The 23,763-nt window shown below is 37.4% G+C and overlaps 1 protein-coding gene across 1 annotated transcript in view; it reads left to right on the forward strand.

Annotated features, from left to right (window-relative positions):
* The window catches only part of ZFYVE28 (zinc finger FYVE-type containing 28), a 285,473-nt gene that overhangs the window by 228,381 nt on the left and 33,329 nt on the right, over window positions 1-23,763 (forward strand). Inside the window, 1 exon segment of the mRNA XM_043544806.1 lies at window positions 15,537-15,641. Within this exon segment, the coding sequence (XP_043400741.1) occupies window positions 15,537-15,641 (105 nt within the window).

A 23,763-nucleotide genomic window follows, 5' to 3' on the forward strand; every position in this document is an offset into this window, starting at 1 on the left:
TTAGCTTAACAAAGAATTGCCCTTTAAGAATGCAATCTATTTTAATTTTATTTAAAGTTTAACATAATTCTGTTTTGTGATATGTTTGAAATTACATTTAACATACTATATTATTGTACACAGTGTATGATCCTTTCTACATTGTTACATAACATTAGCACTACTATGGCAAAACTGGTAGTAATAACTTGAACTATGGGTAGAAATACAGATTTTGATATTTTAGTCTCATCTTTTGATATTTAACTTACTACTAGAGCTGGTCAAAAAATACAAAGTACTTTCTCAAAACATTCAAATTTGTTTTCATTTCAAAGTGAACAAACCAGAACCGTTTTTATTTTTTTAATATTTTTTGTTCTTTCAAAATGTTATTGAGAAGATTATCAAAACCTTTAGAAATGGCTATTTACAATTTTTGTTTGCTGAAAACCAGGTGTTCTGGTAAATTACATTTGTTTTCCCAAACACTCAGCTTTTGATAAAAAAAAATAACTGTTTTCAATTTGTTTTTTTTAATTCCAAAAATCATTAATATTTTTTGTGGAAAATGGAAAAAATGTTAAATGTCACTTCTTCCTCCACCCCCCCGCAAAGATATTTTGTTTCTGTGGAGGAGGGAGGTGAGGGGAGACCCTTTTTCAGAAACGTTCTAACCAAATTATTTTTTAATAATTACGGCATTTAACATCCATAGCTCTTTTCCATCTTCAGAGCATTTAAGGACACTAGCTAATTAATCCCCAAGGTGAGCAAACGCTGTTATCTTCATTTTGCAAATGGTAGTGGGAAACCAAAGTGGAGCAGTTAAATGATTGAGTTAAGGCTACTTAGTGAATACATATCGCTGAGATTGGAACTCGGCATCTTCCAGCTCCCAGTCCAGTTCTCAGACCAATAAAGAACACTGTTCATTCCATCAATGACAATTTTATGTATAAAACTTGTACAAGGAAATGAGAATTTCCTGTGCATTTTTTATTATAGGGGGGACCTTGAAGATCTCAACACTTGTGCAGGCTTGCAGACACCAATCTAGAACTGTTGGGTTAGTTGTTATTCACATAATGTAAGTGGAAGGCAGAAGTGCTACTTTCAATTGTACCAAGAATTCCGAGTCTTGTCTTGTTACTGATTTCTAAAGTTCTCACTGTGACTCACTCAGAAAAGGTTGCAGGAGTACATTTCTATCCTATTGTGTCTGGAAAGAGATATTTGCCAGAGTAAATCAAAACACAGTTCAGTGGTGCAGAATGAGGTTCAAAGTGCAGAATGAGCTACTAGTTATTGGGAATTTTTCCTAGCATGATGTTTTATTCTAACTTGCACTATAATAGAAGCTCTTTAAGAAAAGGAAGCTGAATCTTCCCAACCTGAAGGACATGAATAATTGTATTAGCTATATGCATCTTTACTAATGTGCCCTCCTATACAGTCTAGGATTAGCACCAGTGTTTTCATGAAGCTGATGGCAGTAGTACTGTCCCATGTTACAGCACTGCAGTCATGCAGAACATTGGTGAATGCACAGTGTGAAGAAGTGCAAACATAAGTTCAACAGACACTAGAAGTTAACTCCATCATATCATTTTAGGGGAGTAAAATGTCCAGCAGGCATCCTGTCTTTTTTTTATTCTGAGTTCTGGCTTCAGATGCCCCTTTATTCTAACATAACTATAACTATTACAATTTTCAGGGTGCGGGAGAGGGATTATTATGGTTTTAATGACCCTTTCTATTTCTGAGTGCTCTGGAAGCTTCATCTAATGAAGATTTAGACAGACTGTAAACTCTTTGGGACAGGGACTGTCTTTTTGTTGTGTACAGTGCCTAGGGTAACAGGGTGGTGCCCCAACCACTGATTGGGACCTCTAGGCACTACCTCATAGTACAAAAGTTATGGAAATAAAAGTATTAAATAAGAATGACACCAATAGAAATACCAATATTAAACGTAATAACACTAATAGTGAGAACAGAAAACAATGGAACTGAGGGTCCTCTGTGCCAATATAATATAATAGGTGCTGTCACCTGCTATTCATGCAATGTGAGCAACTAACCCAACAATTCCAGACAGGTATCTGTAATGCACATACACATAATTAACTGGTAAATATTCTTATTGTTCTAATTGCTAGCCCTGTTTCTGTGGCCTCTACTGTCAGAGCCATACTTGGAAAAATTTAATCCCTACATACATCCTTATTTTGTTGTTTTCTGACACTTGTAAATCACTGTTCTACATTTTAAAACTTTTACTGTATATTTCATGTACTTCAAACTAGCAGTAAGTGCTGCTGTACCTACATACTAATAATCCCTTTTACAAACAAATCACATTCCTTGCTTGTAATATCCTTTCCAGGTACAGTTTAACATTATCCATTTTATTATTTTGAAATATGTATGATTTTAGGCTTGTAAATATTTTCTTGGATTTTATGATCACTTTTAGAACCATGCAACAGAAATATTCAGTGAATTTCATTGTAGGAAGTGACTCATAGCCTGAATCCTTTTTATAAACTGACTAATTTTATCCTTTTGGATAGTCAAATGAAGGAATACAATCCTTGGCAATATAATGTTGCTTAAAAATATTTGATATATCACCTCTAATTCTAGTATCTAGACAGTACTGCTGCACACTGCTGAAATACATGTTACAAAGCCACAAATGAAGAATTTGACTACTTTTTGGGTGAGATGTGCATAAAAGATATTAAGTGGCATCTGGATGGACATTTCTGCAAAAAAAAAAAAAAAAAATACTGTATCTGCAAGGAGCTTTGATTGAAGTCATATGCTAATAGGGAAGGAATGAGAAAAAAAAACAATATTTTACACAGGTCTACGCTTTGTGCAGGCATATGGAGAAGAGGAGCAACAACTGTCAAAGATCCATGACAAACCAGAGAGTACACAAAGCAAATGCTATCCAGGACTAGCTTACTAATGTTAATTGATTAAATTTAGCTATCTCAGCCTTCTGATTATAAGACTATAAGACAGTGTACTTATTCATTACATACAATTGTTATTAATAGCAAACTAACAAAAGTATGTGCATATATGAAGATGGAATATTAGGAGTAGACATAGTTTAGGAATACCGAAACCATATGAGATTCTCATTCATTTAGATTACCACATAAATAGTCCAACTAGGTTCAATAAGATATTACCTCACCCACCTTGTATCTCTAATATGCTGGGACCAACACGGCTACAACACTGCATACATAAATACTCACAGATATATGAATATCTGTCATTGGGTTTGGTTCTTGGCAATGTACGTCATTTGTCATGACAGTTGAGGTACAAGAAGGAACATCATCAGTCTCCTCTTACTCATTGTTCCCTGGATGACTAATCACTGATATTTAATGGTTCTTTTAAAAGAGGAATGTCATCTTGGAGCTCTCTATAACTGCTTCCTACTATGTGCTTGTGAATGTTACCTTAACAGTGAGTGAAGTGTTTGAGACACTGGATTATTTTTAGAATGATAGACTTTTTAGCTACAACAGTAAGCAGTATAATAAGCATGGGAGAACCACAGCAAATGTTAATTCATCAGATTGATAAGTATATTTACTTTTCAGTCATTGAAAATCAACAACTAAAGGAAAAGAGAAGTTTCTATGCCCTGGCTCAATCAAGCAGCTATCAGATGTGCACATGAATGAATGATAGCATGAGCATCTTCATGTAGTGAGGCCTATGGTAATAATAAAGAATATCACATCATTTATAGATATGCTTTCTCTGATCCAACCAGGATTATTGTATTTAGCGTGTCCAGGTAACACAGGATCTTACCACTCACATTTATTTGCAAATACCCAGCCAAGCCAGCTACTCTGAACTTCTTGATGCAGCAGTGTTGATTGGTAAGTCATCATTCAATCAAATTTAATATACCATTAAAATTCTTCTATTGTACATAATAATCAGATTTATCTTTTTGACATGTCTTTACTTTGTTTTTTGTAGGTGACAGCAGATAGTCCTTACCTTCCAGTCTGACATATATTTCTCTCTTTTTCCCTGTTTCCCTGTAAGTATGTTGAAGAAATGAAACATGCACAATATTAAATTAGTCACAGGAAGCAGCATTAGTATTATGCAAATATAACTGTAGTATTTGTAAAGATCTGGTGAACCAGTGATTTGTTGCAAAGACAGCATATATGAAGTACAAGCTGTTCTGTCACACAAAGTAGAAACCCCTGAAGGAAGAAAACTGTTAAAGAATAGCAGATCAACAATAAGTCAAAAGACTATAATAGAATTATGCAACAAAGAAGTGTTTTAGGGGAAGAAAGGCATGAGATTCACTGAAGAAGGAATGTTTAGGTCTGTATTTCATGTTTTTCTAACTGTGAATAAGTTAGACAGAATAAGTAAAATGCTGAGTCTATCTATCACAATACTCTCCCCTTTATGAAGAGCTATACATGATGGAAAACATTCTTTAGTTCTGGAGTTTGAAGAATCATTGTAAAGATGGATTATTCTTCCACTTGTCAAATAAGGCTTTGGTAATTTGTTCCATGTGGTTATGCATTGCTAGCATTTTTGCATTTTAGGTTTCATATGCCTGGTTTCACTGTGCCATTATGTTATCTCTTTATTGACTTTGCAACACCTAAATTAGAATTCTTAATTGGTTTCTCTCTGTTTCCATCCAGGTCTATTCTGTCTAACTTAAAATACAGAATTTTCACCAGACTCCCTTTATTTTATTAATTTATTGCAAGTATTTAGAGTGTGCGCGCTAATAAGATTTCTCATGTATAGCTGTTTTTCATAGTATACATAAGAACTGAGCTATGCTTAGTAGTGAGGAAAACGTTGTTAATATTTCCTTTCACTTTCTATGAGCTGTAATAGTGTATCTTTCATTAGCTGTTGTAGTTAGATGTTCAAATTTGGTTAGCAGAAGTTTAATGAGCAGAGTGATTTTTCCCAAGTAGAACGGATGATGCATTCTGGGCAAATTGCCTGTGCAAAGCATATTTCTGAGCTGTCCCTAATTACTGACTGCAACCCTACATTAAGATTCTTAATTTAACCTTCCCGAGCCTGGCACTCAAGTTGTTCTACTTCTTGTTGCTGTAATTTCTTAGCCTTACAACTGTGCAGTTATGAATTTTTAAAGCTCCGTTTCCCAATATATTGTTCAGAACTCTTCATAAAAAGATAAACAGCTGTTTCACCTACAATGCCAGCTTTCAATTTTGGTATTTTTCTTCTTACATATAATACGTTACAACATTTAGTCATATGTAAATTGTGAAGTAAATGGAGGTTTTCAGTAAAACAGCCTTAGTCTTGTATTTAATTGTTGGCTCTTAACAAAAATGTGAATATGCTATAGTCATTCATACCTGTATAAATGAATAGAAATCAAGGATTTTGATAAATTTGGTTTTAAAATGTAACTTCTACTGGCTTTCCTTAATTAAGGAAATTGTTCCTTGTGTTCACGTGATAGCAAGATGCCTTTCCCATGAATTAAATGCAGATGGGTGTTAATAAACTGTGTATTTAAATGAAAACTTGTCTCTATAGCCAGTTTGTATTCTAATCTTTAACCCAGCCATCTAAGAGTCGGGAAACTGTCTCCTGTCAATACAGTTATTAGGGAAAGAGTGGTTGATGGGAAAAATAACAGCAACTGTCCACATGGGTGAGCTTTTCTTTAGTGATTCCCTAGCCTTCTGTTGAATACCCCATTGAAATTTCTCTGTTCCTCTTACAATCATTTGTTTGTATTATAGAATCCTGCATCTATATGGTAGGTAAAGTTCAGACTTCGGGCTTGTCTCCACTTACCAGCAGATAGACGCGCAGTGATCGATCCATCAGGGGTCAATTTAGCAGGTCTCGTGAAGACCCGCTAAATCGACCGCTGATCGCTCTCCCGTTGACTCCAGTACTCCACCGGAATGAGGCATAAGGTAAGTCAACGGGAGACCCAGCACAGTGGAGACACCGCAATAAGTCGACCTAAGGTACGTTGACTCCAGCTACGTTATTCACATAGCTGGAGTTGCGTAACTTTGGTTGACTTAGCCCCGTAGTGTAGACCTTCCCTTTGCATAAGTAAGTACAACCAAGACTGAATTTGGCAGTGAATCTTTTCTGCAAGATGTTTCACAGCACTAGGTTGAAATTAGATATTACAATGTTTGACTTCACATGTGGAACATCGTGATTCTGCACAGTAACTAAGAATGTAACTTCAGTTATCATCCAGCCTTGGGATGAAATGAAAATGTCAATGTATTGTACCAGCAAGCCCTTTATCAGCAAAAGCAATACTAAATCTACTAAATCTCAATTTTCACTATAATAAAAAAATCCAGTAAAGAAAACTAAGCTTTAAAAGCTGTTCGTCTGATTAAGTTTAATATAGTTGATGCAAGAGATTTAAGAGAGTTAGCTTATTGGTAATGTACACTTAGAATATAAAAGTAGCTGAAATTTCATAGATAATCTATGAATGAAATTAATAATATCTTATGAAATAAGAAATTATTAAACCTAAGATACTGGATACACGTCCCAGGGAATGGAGTGGAAACTGGCCAAAAACTGTTAAAACTAGTGAAAACAAGCATCAAACACACATTTGTTTTGTTGCAGAAAATAGCCAGACTCTCCAAAATTGTTCACAGGTTCAAAACTGCAATACTGGTTAACATGTCTACTTGTATCACATCATAGGAAAGCACTAGTAAGGGTGACATCACCATTGTCCGACCTTGACAGCATGTTAATTATGGTGTATTTAAAGTAAGAAAGAAATACAATAACTTTTCAATATGCCAGGAAACTGGTTATTTAATATCACTTTGGGTAGTATTTCCTGATTGTACACACTTTCTCGATAAAGGCAATTCACAGAACTTTGGCATTTCCTTGTGAAATCAGCATGCTATCCAAACAGTCTAGTATATAGTTGTAGTTTACTGCAATTTGGTATTGAACTTGGAATGAAATGCTTGTGAGATATGATGATAGGTGGTCTTGGTGGGGTTAAAATGTTTTACTGTTACAACAATAAACACTTAATTGTGATTTAGGGTTGGTGTAAAGCGTCCCTGACCTGCTCCTACTGCAACCAGCTGCCATATAAACCTTTTAAGTGCACACAATAAGAAAACAGCTAGAGCATTTAAAGGTGTAAATCTTCATTTGGACAGAGGAATATATTTCCTCTTTTTGCATTTGTACAGAGACTCTTAAAAGATGAGTTCTGTGCTTAACCATTTTTCAGATAATATTAAAAGCCCTTGTTGGGGAAAAAGCATCAGTATTGGTTGCTAGCTTTTGGGTCTGATTCTGTATAACAAACCAAAGAAAAAAAGTAAAAATAAGAGAGAGTGCCAAAATAGCAGAAAACAAATGCAATTGCTATTAATTATTTATTACTTTCTCACTGATAATTTCTGTTCACTTGCTGGAAAATCACAGAAATAGCACATAGTAAGCAATACTTATTAGCCAGAATTAAGTATTCGGGTTTTGGGTTTTTTAAGATTGCCTTTTTGGTCGCAGACATGTTGCCAAAAGACAGGTATGTCCTGGCTGACTAAATTGGATTCTTTCTTTAAAAAAAGAAGAACATTCTAATAAAAGAGGCAGGAGGAACAGGATAGGATAGAAAATTAATACACTACGGAAGGAATAAAATAAATTTTAGGGGTACATCTCAGGAGTGGTTGAGGACACAGCTATGGAAGGTGTGGTATCATTAGGCTCCTTCTCCTTGTTTAGTCTGGTCAGAACAATTTTCAAGATGTGGAAAACAGAATCCTGATAGTGTGATGGTAAATCTATCAATCTAAGATACCTGTATGGGCCCGATCACCATAATATCTGAGTGCTTCACAATATTTTCATGTGTTCATCCTTGTGCCTCCCCTGTCATGTAGGGAAGTACTTTTATCCCCATTTTGCAGATGGGGAACTGAAGCACAAAGAATTGTCCTGGGTGGTCATACAGGAAGTCTGCTAGAGCAGGGAATTGAACTCTGGTCTCACAAGTCCTAGGCTAGTGTCCTAACCACTGGATGAGCCTTTATCTCAGGTCCAAGGAGGCCACCAACATGTGAGTTATAATAGCTAATGTTCCCTGTAGGTATAGGCTCACTGCCTTGCATTTTTATTATCTCCGTGCATAAGCTAATTCTCAAGTGCTCCCCAGAAATGTAATGCCCAAGAAGACGTGGAAATTGTGTTCCATCAAAACAAATATCTACTGGTCCCATATAGACATACTTCCTTCCATCTTAACTTTGTGTTGCTAAAACAATTCTGTAACCTTATTAGAAACTTTGAAAAACTCTCATTGGTTCTTTCATTTTAAATGCACTGGTCATTTTGGCTCTGATCCATAATTTCATAAACAATTTTGTCTAACGTGTTCATAGGTTGGAACGAAGTTTTATCCACCTTTCACCCCCTATTTTGGGTTTAGCAAAGAGTCCCACAAACCTAGCAAGGCCCAAATTGATGTGGCATGTCTTTTCGTTACCAAGAAGGAGATACAGTAAAAAAAAAAAAAAAAAAAAGCACAATTCATAAAAGGAGGGATGGGTGGTGGGAAGGATTAGTGTTTTGTATTTCCAGTACTGATTACGCTAACACCTATTGTGAAATATGCCTGTCCATGCATGACTCTTCTGCTTATAACTGTGCTAATGAACACATGCAGCTAGCGAGCACTGGTTGACTACAGGAACCATGAGGCAGGAAATGCAGGTCAGTTGACCTCAGGATCCCACAGGATCCCTGGAACTCCTGAGTAGGTCTCTAAGGGTATGCTAATGAGAACAGAAGAGAACAGTATAAAGGGGGACCTTGATTTCATGCACATTAAGTAGGTTTAATCAAACATAAGGTTACAGTGTTAATATAACAGAAATTGCAGTGAGTAAATGAAGTGCCCAGAAAAGTGAATAAAGATGTTTTCTCTATCAGTTAGATTAGTTATTGTAACATCAGGAAATTGTTTGTAAACCCCGATAATTATTGCAGTTCCATTGCACTGGGCCTTATATAAACACAGAGTGTCTTGTCCTGAAGAGCTTACAATCTAAATAATCAATCAGAACAAAATACTGCTATTTCTGGTAGACATTTTCACTTTATATTGGCACAGAGAAGCGAGACACTTTTAAAAATGTGTATACATTATTTTTTCTAATAGTTAAACCTGCCTTTGATATATCACGCTATCTTTAACTTTAATGGAATCTTTCATACAATGTATATCCTCAAACACACTACAGAAATAAAAAATGAGATAACTGACCATATGTGAGCTTAAGTATGGAAAACAGTGGAGGGAAGGCATTGTCTAATGTTTATAGTCATAAAGAGAGTAACAAAAATTAGCATATAAAGAAGGGAGATAGGCATAGGCAAGAGGTTAGTGGATCAGGTTGGAACTGAGATGGAGCATTAGTAAGGCAGAAAGACACAGAAGGGCTGTTCCAGATGGCAGGAGCTGGAAAGGGAAAGATATTCCTGTATTGACTAGTTTCTGAGGAGGAGGGTGTAAGATGAGGAGAGGAAATGGGGAGGAGAGTAGTGAAAGATGATACAAAGTAGGCTGAAGCAAATCCATGGAGATCATTTTTTAAAAAGGGGCAGGGATCAAATCCTCAGCTGGTATAAATTGGTATCACTCCATTTACATCAACGGATCTATGCCAATTTGTACCAGGTGAGGCTCTGTCCCAAAGATTCATAGATGATTCAAAGATTCACAGGTTGTATAACCAGAAAGAACCACTTTGATCAGCTAGTCTGGCTGGATGGTAATTCTCGGCTTCTGAATGAGAAACAAATGGAGATGTTTGTGGCTGGCAGTGATCAGGCCGTGCTTCTTGATGTTTATGAGAAGACCATGAGGCTGTAGCTTTCTGCACATACAGGAGTCCTGAAAAGCTAGGATTTGGGGAAGTCATAGGAGAGGGAGTTGCTTTAATTAACATGTGAGAAGGTGGCAGCACGAATGAGAATTTCAGCAGATGTGGAACGAAAGTTAAGATGTATATGTCAACTTACAGCTTCAAGTCCAGCAGAGAGTCATTACAGGTGTCAAAAGGTATGTAAATGAGGTGAAGAGCTGTTATGCCTGTCTTTAGAATGTTATGATCAGGCCATTCATGAAACAATTCCACATGGAAGTACAGATGGAGAAACACATTTAACAGGTAAGTGTAATGCTGTTTTTATTTGTTGTTTTCCTCAGGGTTAATCCTGCATGAACAGCCATTCCTTTCACCATCTGAGGGAATGGAAAAGATAAAGGAGGAAATACCAGTCCCTTCAACAAAGAAAGAAAAGGACGAGGGATGAGAAAACAAGGTTAAAGAGACAGGGCGGGATACGCAAGGGGACACTGTTAAAAATTTAATTTAAGTATTTTATGTATTTTTGTTAATGTGAAAAGATTTGCTTAATCTGTTACTGAATGCTTTATGGTTTGTATGACTTCCCAATATTTATTTATTTACTTCATTCTCGGTGCTCTGTGTGGTTTTTGAACTGCTGGGGTGATTTTGTGTTCATATGACTGTATGTAAAGAAATACCTTACCAGTATATTGGTTATTATGTGAAATGTGAACTGTATTGTATGTAGGACTGAGACCACAAGTCTTCTTTTTGGGGGACCACGTGTAGAGAGCTTTTCAGATGTTGATTCTTCATCTGTTGTATAACTATAGAAAATGAAGTTGTTTGAAGGGTTCATGTATAAATCAGGTAAAAAAATAAATGCTTTCCCATAATCATGTGGGATGATGTGTTTTATGTATCTAGACTATCACCCCAAAACTTGGGGTGCCCCTAGAATCACCTACCTATCACCCACCTTAATCTGTGTTCCTCAGATATGGGTCTCCAGGATAACTGAGGAGAAACTTGGAGGACATGGATATGGACTTCTAATAAATGACTGACACAGTATTTCAAAAAATAAAAATAAAAAAAAATCCTTGTATTAATGTAACTAATAATCCCTAATACAATATAATCTAAAAACCTAACTAAAATACAAATCTGTTATTGCAAGTTAGAATATTCAGAACACAACTGCATACAGTTCAAATTATTCTAAATGGTTGAGCTCTGTTACAGATATCTGGTCTGCAACGGATCGCTGACAGCAGTTCTTAAATTGTACTTTGCTTTACAGAGGTAAATTACAATTAACACACACTCAGACATTTTCTCACACACACACACACACACACACACACACACACACACACACACACACACACACACTAATACTATGATTTAAAAACTTGGAGGCTTCCTTTGTCTTGTCGGCTTTCTTTTGCTGCTGCTGTAGCTGCCTCTCTTGATCAGCTCTCTTGCCAGTTCGTCCACTCTCCACCTCTCACCTGCTTAACTTCTCTCCTCACTTTCGTAACTCCTTGTTCAGACTTCTCTTAACTATTTTAGCCGTCTGCCTTTTATACTGTTCTGTCAGCTATCAGATCTTTACTGCACACGCTCACTGTCTTATCAGGTCTTTTCTGCTCATGCTCCCTGCCAAACATTATCAGCTTGAATGCATGCCAACATTACCTTATTCTGGGGTGCACATTCCAAACACACTCTGCCGTTGTTTACCCCAGACCTATGACTTTCTGACCTTATCATGTGACCTGCAGCTTTCAGTTGTGTGTGACCTGCAGCTTCTAATGGTGGAGTGACTTTTGCTTATTCCAAATAAAAACTAGGGACACAAAATGGAGTCAGAGGAATTTCTCTGGTATGAAGATGGTCTGACATAAATGTACATTACATGTTGACAGGTTAGTCAACCAAGAGTTTGCACCTATTTAGCCGTATAGCAGATAATTGTTAAGTCTGAGACAGATACAGTACCCAAAAGTCTCAGACATTTTTTATTTGTATAGATACAGAGGAATAATAGCAAGACTAACTCTGTCTAACCTATAAAGTCTATTGTTGAATTTAAGTAGCTTAAATTCTAAAGCACATTGCAGAAGCATATGCATTAATTAGAATTACTAGCAGGCATACATTTAAATGTTGGAAGAGACCCCAAGGGGCAAATTTTAGCAAGCACAGGTCTTTGGCACCTGACAAAAAAACCTTTGACAAGCAATGGGAGTGTGGAGTGGAATTCAGACACTTTTTTTTTTTCTGATTCCTCTTAAACCAGTGGTTTTCAACCTGAGGTCTGCAGACCATGTCTGAGGGTAAGTCTACACTACCACACTACATCGGTGCACTGGTGAAGACACACTATGCCAATGGGAGAGCGCACTCCCGTTGGCATAATTACTCCACCTCCACGAGAGGCAGAAGTTATGTCGGTGGAAAGCATCTCCCACCAACACGGTGCAGTGTGGACACCGCTTTAAGTCAATGTAACTTATGTCATTCAGGGCAGTGTCATTTTCATATCCCTAAGCAACGTTCTAAGGTTCAGGTTCTGTAGTTTCCACATCTGAGTGTTGCTCTTTTAAGACTTCTGAAAGCATGCTCCACACCTCATCCTTCTAAGACTTTGGAAGGCACTTCAGATTTTTAAAACCTTGGGTCAAGGGTTGTCGCTATCTTTAGAAATCTCACATTTGTACCTTCTTTGCGTTTTGTCAGATCTGCAGTGAAAGTGTTCTTAAAATGAACATGGGCTGGGTCACCATCCAAGATTGCTATAACATGAAATATGTGGCAGAATGTGGGTAAAACAGAACAGGAGACATACAATTCTCCCCCAAGGAATTCAGTCACAAATCTAATTAACACATTTTTTTTAACAAGCATCATCAGCATGAAAGCATGTCCTCTGGAATGGTGGCCGAAGTATGAAGGGGCATAGTAACGTTTAGCATATCTGTCACGTAAATACCTTGCAATGCTGGCTACAAAAGTGCCATGCAAATGCCTGTTCTCACTTTCAGGTGACACTGTAAATAAGAAGTGGGGCAGCACTGAACAAGAAGTAGGACTGAATGGGCTTGTAGGCTCTGAAGTTTTACATTGTTTTGTTTTTGAGTGGTTATGTAACAAAAAAAAATCTACAGTTGTAAGTTACACTTTCATGATAAAGAGATTGCACTACAGTACTTGAGTGAGGTGAATTGAAAAATACTATTTCTTTTGTTTATTATTTTTACAGTGGAAATATTTGTAATCAAAATAGTAATATTAAGTGAGCACTGTACACTTCGTATTCTGTGTTGTAATAGAAATCAATATATTTGAAAATGTAGAAAAACATCCAAAATATTTAACACATTTCAACTGGTATTCTATTGTTTAACAGTGCGATTAATCACGATTAATTTTTTGAGTTAATCACGTGAGTTAACTGCGATTAATCTACAGCCCTAATAAATAATCTGGAATGTTTTTTAAAAATCTCCTGGCTCTTTGGCCAGTTTTAAAATGTTTGCAGTCTGACTTCTGATGTTTACAATGTGTGGACTACTAAATTTAGCAAAACTGGATACAATATTTCTGTATTGCTGGAAACTGAGAAATAATCACTGGGTTTCTTCATGCAGGATTTAACAGAAAAGTAAATAAGGAAAGCAGGACTTGTTCCCTTCTTGAAGAAACTATTACCAGCTGGAGGAAATTTCAGATGAGGGGCAAAATTGAAATAGAAAAATTATAAAAGAAGCAACTGCTAATCGTTTTCTGTATTCTATAATAGTGTTACTCCTACTGAAGATATTTGAGTTTGTGCAGTAGCTTTCATCTTGACAAAGCAGTTTCTCCTGTGTGATCATACTGTGGACTCATAATCTTGTATTTATTACATCATTTTGCTGCCATAGAACTGATTATGATGCCATATATTAGCAGTATGACCACATTTCAGGATTAAGAAGGTGAAGATGAGTATGAGAGCGAATCTTTGTTTAAATGCAAATGTCTCTTCACAGTGAGCAGAACTGGCAAGGGAAATTACTTAAAACAAACGAAAATTAAATGGATTTTTGTTGAAGTCTGATAAATTATTTTCCCAGTGTGACACTCCTTCTTTCAACTAAAACATAATATACTCTGGGATTTATTTTTAAATTGGCAATCAGAAATGAGGAACATGAAGGGGTATATTTTGAAAGCAATGTGTGGGAGGCATGCAAACAAATCTTATTGTTTCTTAATTAGATTAGAGCATGTACCTTTGAAAAATTCCCTTTAAGTGTTCTTCTGGACACTTGCCTGCAAAACTAGCTGTGTTTTAAATATGACAGGAGTAGAGAATCTAGTTTACACCTGTCCTGAATGCATACCCCATACATACATGCCAGTCAAAATGCATGAGAATTTCACAAATTGCGAGGTAGAGGAAAAAACAATTAATTCAAATTAACCAATTACGTTTCTTCAAACTAAATATATTTCTAAGACAGACTTTGGATGTCTAAAGATTTTCATTGTCAGAACCCATTCGTTCAAAGGGCTTTAAAGATTTTTTTTGTAATGCTTAGAACCAATACTACTGTGGTAAATTTGCTCAGGAGTACATTTTTCTTTATCTACTATAAATTAATTTCCTTCAGTATGTGGAACTTCCAATAGCAGAGGGGCAAATTGTCACTGAGATATAAACACTGTTGTTTGCAAATTAGTAAGGTGCAGCAGGAGTACTGCCTGAAACTATTTTTAATTCTGATTTTGAAATTGGCTACATTTCAAGTCGACAGTGTCCCTTTAAAGATCATATAATATTTACAAGCTGTTTCATTGTTGGGTGTAGTCCATTGTTTTAAATAGTTCATGTTTTGCTCGGTAGCCAGTAGATTTATAAAGTAGTAGTGGTTTGTCATGTGGCCATTCTTTCAAGCTCTGCATAGGAATGTCAGTCAGGCTTTAGATAAAATTTTGAGCCACATGGCAATTTTGGGGGCCATGCAGTCCTGTGCTGACTTACTGAATAATGGACTTGTTAAATCATATAGTATAGCAGCAGGACAGGAAGCGAGAAGCAACTCTCCATTTACCACATTGACTTTCCCTTCCCATTCTTCTCCTTCCTTCCTTCCAGCAGTTTGGAAACTGTTAGCTGAAACTTGTCTTGGCATTTTAAAAGTTCTTTGGGCTTATTTCTGTGGTTATATTGGTATGAAACATACAGTGATTTTCAGGATGCCTGGTCATGGTGTATCTTCATTCTAAAATGTAGGCCAATATTTACAACATGTAGACACATGTGCACTCACACTTTAAAATAACTAGGGTCTCTTGTTCTTTCCCCAGTGTTCTTAACTGCATACTATAAATTAAATTGATGATTTTCACAGAGAGCATGCCCATTAGTCCTGCCAGTTGATCTGCGCTTTTTGTACTAATCTAAAGTATGTTCAAATATATACCTGGGCTCCCAGAGAGTAAATGAGTGTTACTGTCGGTTTACTTTTCTTTTTTTGGTATGATCATTTGCGATCCATTGCTCTATTCTCATTTTTGTTCTTTTCAGCAGTTCATTTTGTTTCCATATGCTTTTTTCAGTTCTCAGGATGGCTTACGTGATTCCCCCCTCAGCTCCATCTCCAGCAGTGACTATGACAGTGTTTCTGTCACTACATGTAGTCTCTCCAGCATATACACTCTGAGGTAATAATAATCTCACTTCACAGTCACATTTGACTAATTGTATTGAGTGATGGTTAACGAACATTTTTCATTGAATTAACACTAAAGTGACAGCAGCACTTCAGATAATTCTTCCTTTCAGAACACAGGCACGTTTATTTGTGAAGCTCGTTTTGTATGCTAATAAAGTCATTGTGAGAGTCTTACTGTTTGCGGAGCATCGTCATGAGGTACACAACAATGAATTGTACAGCATTTGGGATCATCATCTGATCTCATTTTTCATTATGTTCAAAGAGGTACTTTTTAGGTACATTCCTAAAGAGGTACTTAAGATAACTAGCTTTTAAAATACATTTTAGACAGAGAGTTTTATACACCTGATACAAAAGGACTTCATCGCAGAAAGAGACTATTACTGAAAAACAGTGAGTGACTATACATTACTAGGTCTTGGCTTTCCAGATGGCATGCTTCTGCCATCTGTTTTCTGCTTCCCTGGGATCTAATAGTAAAATCAGAGGAATGTCACAACTAAGAACAGTTTATTTAGTTTTTCTATTATTTTGTGGCCCAAAAATACAGGCAGTAAACAAAAATTCATGGCCCACGACCTGTCCATGACTTGTATTATATACCCCTGACTAAATCTTGGGGGAGTATGGCCCAGGGAGTGCCGTGGGTGCTCGTGCAAGGGGCAGCTCAGGGGTGTGTGGCCCTGGGGGGTGCCATGGGTCCTCAATGGAGGGGGGGCAATCCGGGACCCCTGCTGGTGCTGGGGGATGCAGGTGACAGTGCGCAGCCCAGGACCATCGCTCGTGTTGGGGAGGAGGGGACGGGGGCTGTCCCTCCCTCAGCTTATAGCTCCATGTGCTGCCCCTGCTCCAAGCCCCATCTCCACAGCTTCCATGGGCCAGGAACTGTGAGCTGCGGGGGCGATGCCTGTGAGCGGAGGCAGCGCTCAGAACTAGGAGCTGAGGAGGGAGGGACATATTGCCACTTCTGGGGAGTCCCCCCAAGGTAAGTGCCACCCAGAGCCCTCACCCCTTCCCACACCGCAATCCCCGGACCTGATTCCCCTCCCACACGCAAACTCCTGCGGCTGCTGCGGGGGGGCGGGGAAATAGCCCATGACTACCCCAGCAGCGGCCAGTGTGGCTTGCCGAGGAGCTGCTCGAGCTGCTCAGGGGGCCACCGGGCCAGCCACACCGGCCACTGCAGAAGTTACAGGGGTCCTAGAAAGTCAGAGAATTCATTACTTCCATGACCTCTGTGACAAACTCAAGCCTTACTTATGAGGGAATACATTTTAGGGCAACAAAAGGTTATTAAAACAGAAATAAAGGTTCTTTTGCTTTTTCAGTATTTTCATAGAAATGGCATTGCCTTTTTAACAGGACATTCGGAGAGATACTGAGATTTTAGTCAAGATGTTTCTGGTGTTTCTAGATCTGTGATAATTCTCTGCTTTTCTTCTTTTATTCTTCTTCTTGCCTCTTTATTTTTCAACTGTTTATATGTATTCAGTGCTCCTTGACCTTGGTGTAGGATCAAGAATTCAAGAGTTTGAGAAGTTTGGGGAAGCAGGAATGGGTAGAAAGATGGTCTTTCTCTAAAAATGTCAGAGGAAGTACCATATCAAAATAATAATTTTTTTGAGTGCCTCCATTGTAATATTGCAGTTAGAATGATTTCTGTACTTCCAAATGCCAAATAATGGCATTCTAGGGAGGCATCTAGTTTTCCTGATGGGTTATGCTATTCCTGCTCTTCCCACCTTTTCTGTTTGCATGTTGCACTAATTTTTATCAGTAATCATAAAAAAAAGTTGTTGGAAAGTCTGTTTTCCTCCCATCTTATTGAATTTTTGATCTTTGACTCTGGCTGTAAGTTAATCCCGCACATGTCTGTCTGAAATGTCAAATGCACAAAACTTTCTTGAGGTTTTTTAATCTTTGATTTTTTTTTCTAGGTAAACCCATTACTCCTAAATTATTCTAAGCATCCCATCCTTCCTTTGCCTTCATTTGCATCTTTTAGGGCTTGTATACATGGGGCTACTCCAGAAAATTAATCCAAGTTAACTAAAAGGTGTGAATTAAAAGTAAATTAATTGAACTGCATTAAATCCCTGAGTGGACTCTCTCATTCAGAATTAAAGTGGCCTTAATTCAGTTTAGTTTAATTCAAAGTGCATAGTACAAGGGTCAGACATACCAGTCCAGTAAATTTTCCAGAATATCTAGAAGTGTTGCCCAAGGAATTTGGGTTTATATTAAAGTGAATTAAACTAAACTGAATTGAGGCCACTTTAATTCTGAACGAGAGCATCTATACAGGGGTTTAATGCAGTTTAACTAATCCACTGTAAATGTACACCTTTAGTTAATACAGATTAACTTTTCTGAGTGTCCCCATATAGACAAGACCTTAGTTTTTTTGGTGAGGGGAATTAAATGTAAAGTGGTCTTATTGCATCTGTCCTTTCAGTTTCTTTGATTAATGTGTTTATCTTTGCATGGTAAAACCATTCTTTGTGTCTTTCCATTTTTGAAGTATTTCCACTTACCAATTTACTTTGAATAAAGAAAATTTTATCTGCCAAATGTGGTTGGCCTCTGCTAAGCACACTGTGTAACACTGGAATAAGTCCACTCCAGGCGCAGTGATTGCTAAATGGACAATACAGGATATCTCAAGTGTTCACCAGAGATTACAGGAGCCTTGAGGACAAGTAATTCTTTATCAGCTAGAGCAGCATATCTCCTGCACCATATTCACCTGTCCTTGTAAATTAGTATTTTGTGTGCCACTGTACTAATGTTTCTTGTAGTTAAGATAACTTGTGTCTACACCTTTTTCACTTCTTCGTGTTCTGTGTTGTTTCTTCTGAAAATTAAGTCAGATTTATAAGGCTTGCACTGTTGTGTGAGTGTCCATGCTATGTCACTGTGAGAATCATTGCTAAATCCCTGGATGCCATTTTAAAAATTAAGAATTTTCCAACTCTCTATCTGATCAAAGTTACCAGGAGTCAAGGGCTTCATAGTGAAACCCCCCATTCAGCAAAGCACTGAAGAACCTGCTTAACTTTAACCCTGTCACTATCCTGATTTAAAGCATTGAGAATACTTGTGTGCCTTAAATTAAACCAGGTGCTTAAGTGCTTTCCTGGATTGCAGCCCTAGTTTACTAGATCCTTTTAAATACATACACAGTATTTGTCTTTCCAGCACCTGAGAACTTTCCTTTTTGTCATAAGCTTTTCAATCTCTCTAAACATGTTCCTCTTACCACCTTAACCATCATATAAGGAGCTCCATCTTGCCCTTGTATCTTAACAGTTTTTTCGTCAATATCTTTTTCCAGAATGTTATCATGGTTTAATGTAACTCAAGCTCCTTGGGCATCATTCTTATATATTATGGAAAACGTGCTGGACAGGTAACTGTGTCCCTCCTAAGCAATCATACAAGTCATTTACTAATGCTTTTTGCAGTGTTTTCCGTCATTAAACTCTCTCTGCTGTCTTGTAAAAGTCCCCAACAGCTCCTTATGTACTTGAAAAATCTCCTTTCTTAACTTCTGCAATGTTTGTTTCATTCTCTCAACTAGGTTTTTACAGTCTTACCTTTTCTCTGTTACATTATTGCACTCTTCCTGAGTTGTACCCCTCATGCGTCTTTGTTATTTTTTGGCACTTTTATTGATTCTTTTTTCCTTCTTTACTCTTAAATGTGTGGTCTAAATGTTTACCTTTTTGCTGTTTTCTCTAATAACCTGCAATAAGAATGTAAATAGGAATCAAAATACATTATTTACTTTTGTGGAAGGGAATGAATATCACCTGTTGGCATAGAAACAAAAGGTTTTTTTTCTCTCCTGCTGATTACTCTCATTATAGTGTGTATGGTAACACCCATTGTTTCATGTTCTCTGTGTATATAATATCTCCCCCCTGTATTTTCCACTGCATGCATCCGATGAAGTGAGCTGTAGCTCACGAAAGCTTATGCTCAGATAAATTTGTTAGTCTCTAAGGTCCACAAGTCCTCCTTTTCTTTTTGCGGATACAGACTAACATGGCTGCTACTCTGAAACCTGTCATTTTGTCCAGTGTAATCCCAAACCATGTTAAATTTACTTGCTTGCTTTAGGATGTTGTTACAGATTTTCAGTTTTAAGCACATTAATGGGAGAGTTTGCTAACATTCATAATGCTTATGAGCAAACCTGTGTCCAGTTTTGAGCTTTGTGAGTTTTGCATTGAAATAATTCAAATAGCTCCAGAGTGTGATACTGCTATGCACACTATTTTACTGCACAAGTAGTCCTGTTGACTTCAGTGGGACTCTTTGTGGTGTAAGGTACTATTCATTGTGAGTAAGGGTATTGTACTCTGGCCCAAATTGAGTTGATTTGATGCCAACACAGGACAAATTTGATAGGTTGAACTATTTGTTTTTTGGCTTTTGACTTTGAACTCTATGCAGAAATCAAAGTTCAGAGGTTGAGAACTAATGTGGATTGAAATTTAAAAAATATATTTACATGAACCCCTGAGAAACCGAGTCACACAAAACCATTCATCACTTGTTTCCCTTTTCTTATTTAAGTTAGTGCTATTTTTTCATGTATGCCTTTTTGCAGTATAGTTTCATATTTTATTTGGCAACATTTCATTAATGAATTTCCCTTAGGGTTGTCAAACTCTTTAGAGTGAGAGATGCATCTCTGAGAGCAGAGAAGATTGGGTTTAACCCTAAATATCTCTTTAACATTATTTATCTGTCAGACGAGCAGAGGAAGAGGGAAGCATTTACTACTTGAACATCAATTTCTTCATGCTGCTGTGATAATCCTTTGCAGGTTATAGTAGGCTAACTGACACTGATATTACAAAGCAGTAAGAAAAACTTTCTAGCTACCAGTTGTCATGGAATTGAAACAATTAATTCAGAATGATACATGGACCCTACAGAGTTTCTCATGTTGCAGTGGGGGAGAAGACACTTACGCACATAGAACTCCACAGCACCATCATCCCTGCGCCTGAAGATGAGTCTATGATCTAAAATGCCCTCTACTTAATCTTTTAGGGCTAGATTCACCAAGAGGAGAATATTCCACTTCCTTATATAAGCCTGGATCCTTGCATCCAGGGAAGAATAACCTGATGTTGCCACTACCTGCTTTCCTTCAGGATTTTTGCTGGGGGTTGGGGGGCAGGGGGACGGGGGAAGGTGAACTTTAAATTCTAGTTGAGAGTCAGTGGAATCCTATTGAAGAAAGCTGCTTAGGAGATGCATTGAGTCATCACATGCCCTGCTGTCCTGTCTTGTCTTTTTCCCAGCCAGTGCTCCACACACCTTTTTGGCACTATCAGAACAATACCATACTGGATGTTTCCAAACATTGTATAATGATGTCAACAGCTAAATCTTTTATGTGCAATCACATCTTAACTTTAATAGTAACAGAAGAATTTACCACTAACACAATATACTTATGGATAAGGATAAGGTCAAATGTATTTATTGAATAATGTGCCCTTACGGACATATATGTAAGTCAAATATTTCAAAGTAACTGGTGATGTTACATACCTCCATTTCTGGGTGGCCAGCTTAAACTCAACAAAGGGCCCAATTTTCAGATGGTTGGGTGCTCAGCACTTTCTGGAAATTGGCCCTCTGCAAATTTTTTCCAAGTTAAGCACCCAAAATTGAGGCAGTCAAAATCACTTGTCATTTTTATCAATAGAGAATAAACATATTACATTTTCTCTGGGGTTTCAGAGTGATCTGTGTATCATGCAACTTCCCAGCACGAGGCAAATGTTTGATCTAAACCATTGTAAGTCTGGAACAACACCTTTGACTTCAGTGGAATTGACAGCAGTAGACAGAGAACAGAATTTATCCACTATGTATGCAAACCCAAAGATTCAGTGAAATAATTTTTCCTTTTCCTTTCTTTTTCTATAAGTGTACACACATTGAAGAACTTTTTTATATTGTTAAAGAAATAAAGTATAATGCTTGAATCTAATCAATTTAGATTTCAGGTATATTTTCTTTACTCAGCTATGAAAGTCAGTCGCTTTTAAAATTAAATGTCTGCAGAAGTCCCTTCTTTCTCAGCTCTCAGCATCCCTTCAAGTTATTGGGCTAGATCCTCACAAGCACTTTACAACATGTGTTTAAATTGTTTAGTTGAAGATAAATTAATGGGACTACTCATGTGCTTAAAGTTAAGCATGAGCTTAAATGCTTTACAGGATTGGCGCTATAGTAAAGATGAAGCAGATGGGTGTAGAACACATTGTGGGAAATGGGGGAGGGAATGCAAGAGTGTCGACAACGGAAGCACAAGGTTGCTTTATTTAGCTAAGTATAGACTTCATCAATTTTAAAAAAATGTAAGTGAAGAAGATATATTAATGAATTAGTAACAGACCACTTGCCTGGCTAAGGTATGTGCTACAGTCCACTTCTTAATTTTTGAATTACGATTTCCTTTTCCCTTGTCTCCACTTCTGTAATGACTGCTCACACAGAATGAAAAGAACTAAAGCCCCCTGTCAGTGATGATCTGATTCAGCTACACATATGAGAAAAGGGAAAATTGTGGACTAATAGGAAATAATAATTTTTGGGCCTTTTAATAATAAAATTGGTGCCTTCTCCAGCAGACTAACACTGTTTTTATCAGAGAAACATGTCTCTCCATTTAATATCTGTGTTTTGGATTATTTTTCCCTAAAACCCCAGACAGCTCTTTTGAAAATAATAATAATTCAGAGGGGAAGTTCTGGTTTAATTACTTGACTACTCCAGTCTCACTAGATCTAGCTTTGTGAGTTGATGTCTTAAGCATGGCAGGTAACTCAAATCCTCCATGTAGCAGCGCTGCACCACCAACTTCTTTGGAAAATATTAATGCCATATTTTGAGTGCAAGGTGAATCTTATTTCCTTTAGAATGATCCAAAACCCACATAAGTTAATGGGATGCTGGATTTCAGACCTTTAATGGGCATTGCAATTACTCAAACAGCAGTTAATACTAATGTCTAAACCAGACACCGAAGTCTTTATAGTTAGAGAGGGGGGAAATGCTAATTAGGGCAAGATCTCCTGTTCTTGTTACTAAATAATTAATGTAAAATAATGAAACCAGCCAAATACCCAGGAAAGGTACAATTGTATATTTTCAACCAGGGCTTTGGAGCGGAGCCTGGAGCTGGAGCGCGGAGCAGCTCCGGAGCAGTGGAGCTGCAGGTTTTTGCCTGGAGCTGGAGCGGAGCTAGAGCACAGCTCCAAAGCTCTGTTTTCAACAGTTTGAGTAAATCCCGGACTGTCAGTGTGGATGCATGTGCTGAACAAACATGTATTTGAGGGAATGTGGGACAAGGAGTCACAAGGCCATCTTTGGTCAGTAGAGGAAGAGGTGAGATGATGTTTGTCTGGTTCATGAAAGGAAGGTGAATTGGTGGAGGCTTTGTGATTGGCAAGGTGGCTCATATGAAGTGGGTGGATGGCTACTGTGGTAATATGTAAATTGTGGGATGATATAGTGGGAGAGGTGGCTTCTACTGAAATGCAGGAGGCTATAATGTGTGGAGATTAAAGATGTTTCGGGCAAATCCATGTGTGATCAGGAACATGGGGATGGATCAGTTACTTGATTAAGCTCAACTGCGAATTTCCTCACTTTCAGATGTTTAATTTTTTAATTACATTGTTCCAATCAGAGGCGGTGTGTATGTGTGTTTGTTTAAGGTATACGTATTGGCAGTACAATCTTAACTCTATCTTAATTTAGGCTTTTGTTTGGGAATACCACATTTTGGTCACTGGGTAACCGTAGATTATTTTTTTCCCCTTTCCTTGCTCTCATTTCTGAAAAGACAGTTCAGAATTTATAAAGGCTGCTGCTAACTACTCTGCATGTAAAGTTTTAGATTCTAGGGTCAGGAAAGTAAAGATCTCAACCAGTGTAGCTGAGGGAGGAGGAAGGGATTTGTGTGTAAAGAGAAAATCAGAATATACAACAGTTGTTTTTTTCATCCTAAATTGTTAACATTCCTGCTGGAAGGTGTTCGATTCTAGATTGTCTGTGCATGTTTTAAACTCTGTGAG

The sequence above is a fragment of the Chelonia mydas genome, chromosome 4, assembly GCF_015237465.2.
Source record: "Chelonia mydas isolate rCheMyd1 chromosome 4, rCheMyd1.pri.v2, whole genome shotgun sequence".
Classification (NCBI taxonomy): domain Eukaryota; kingdom Metazoa; phylum Chordata; order Testudines; family Cheloniidae; genus Chelonia; species Chelonia mydas.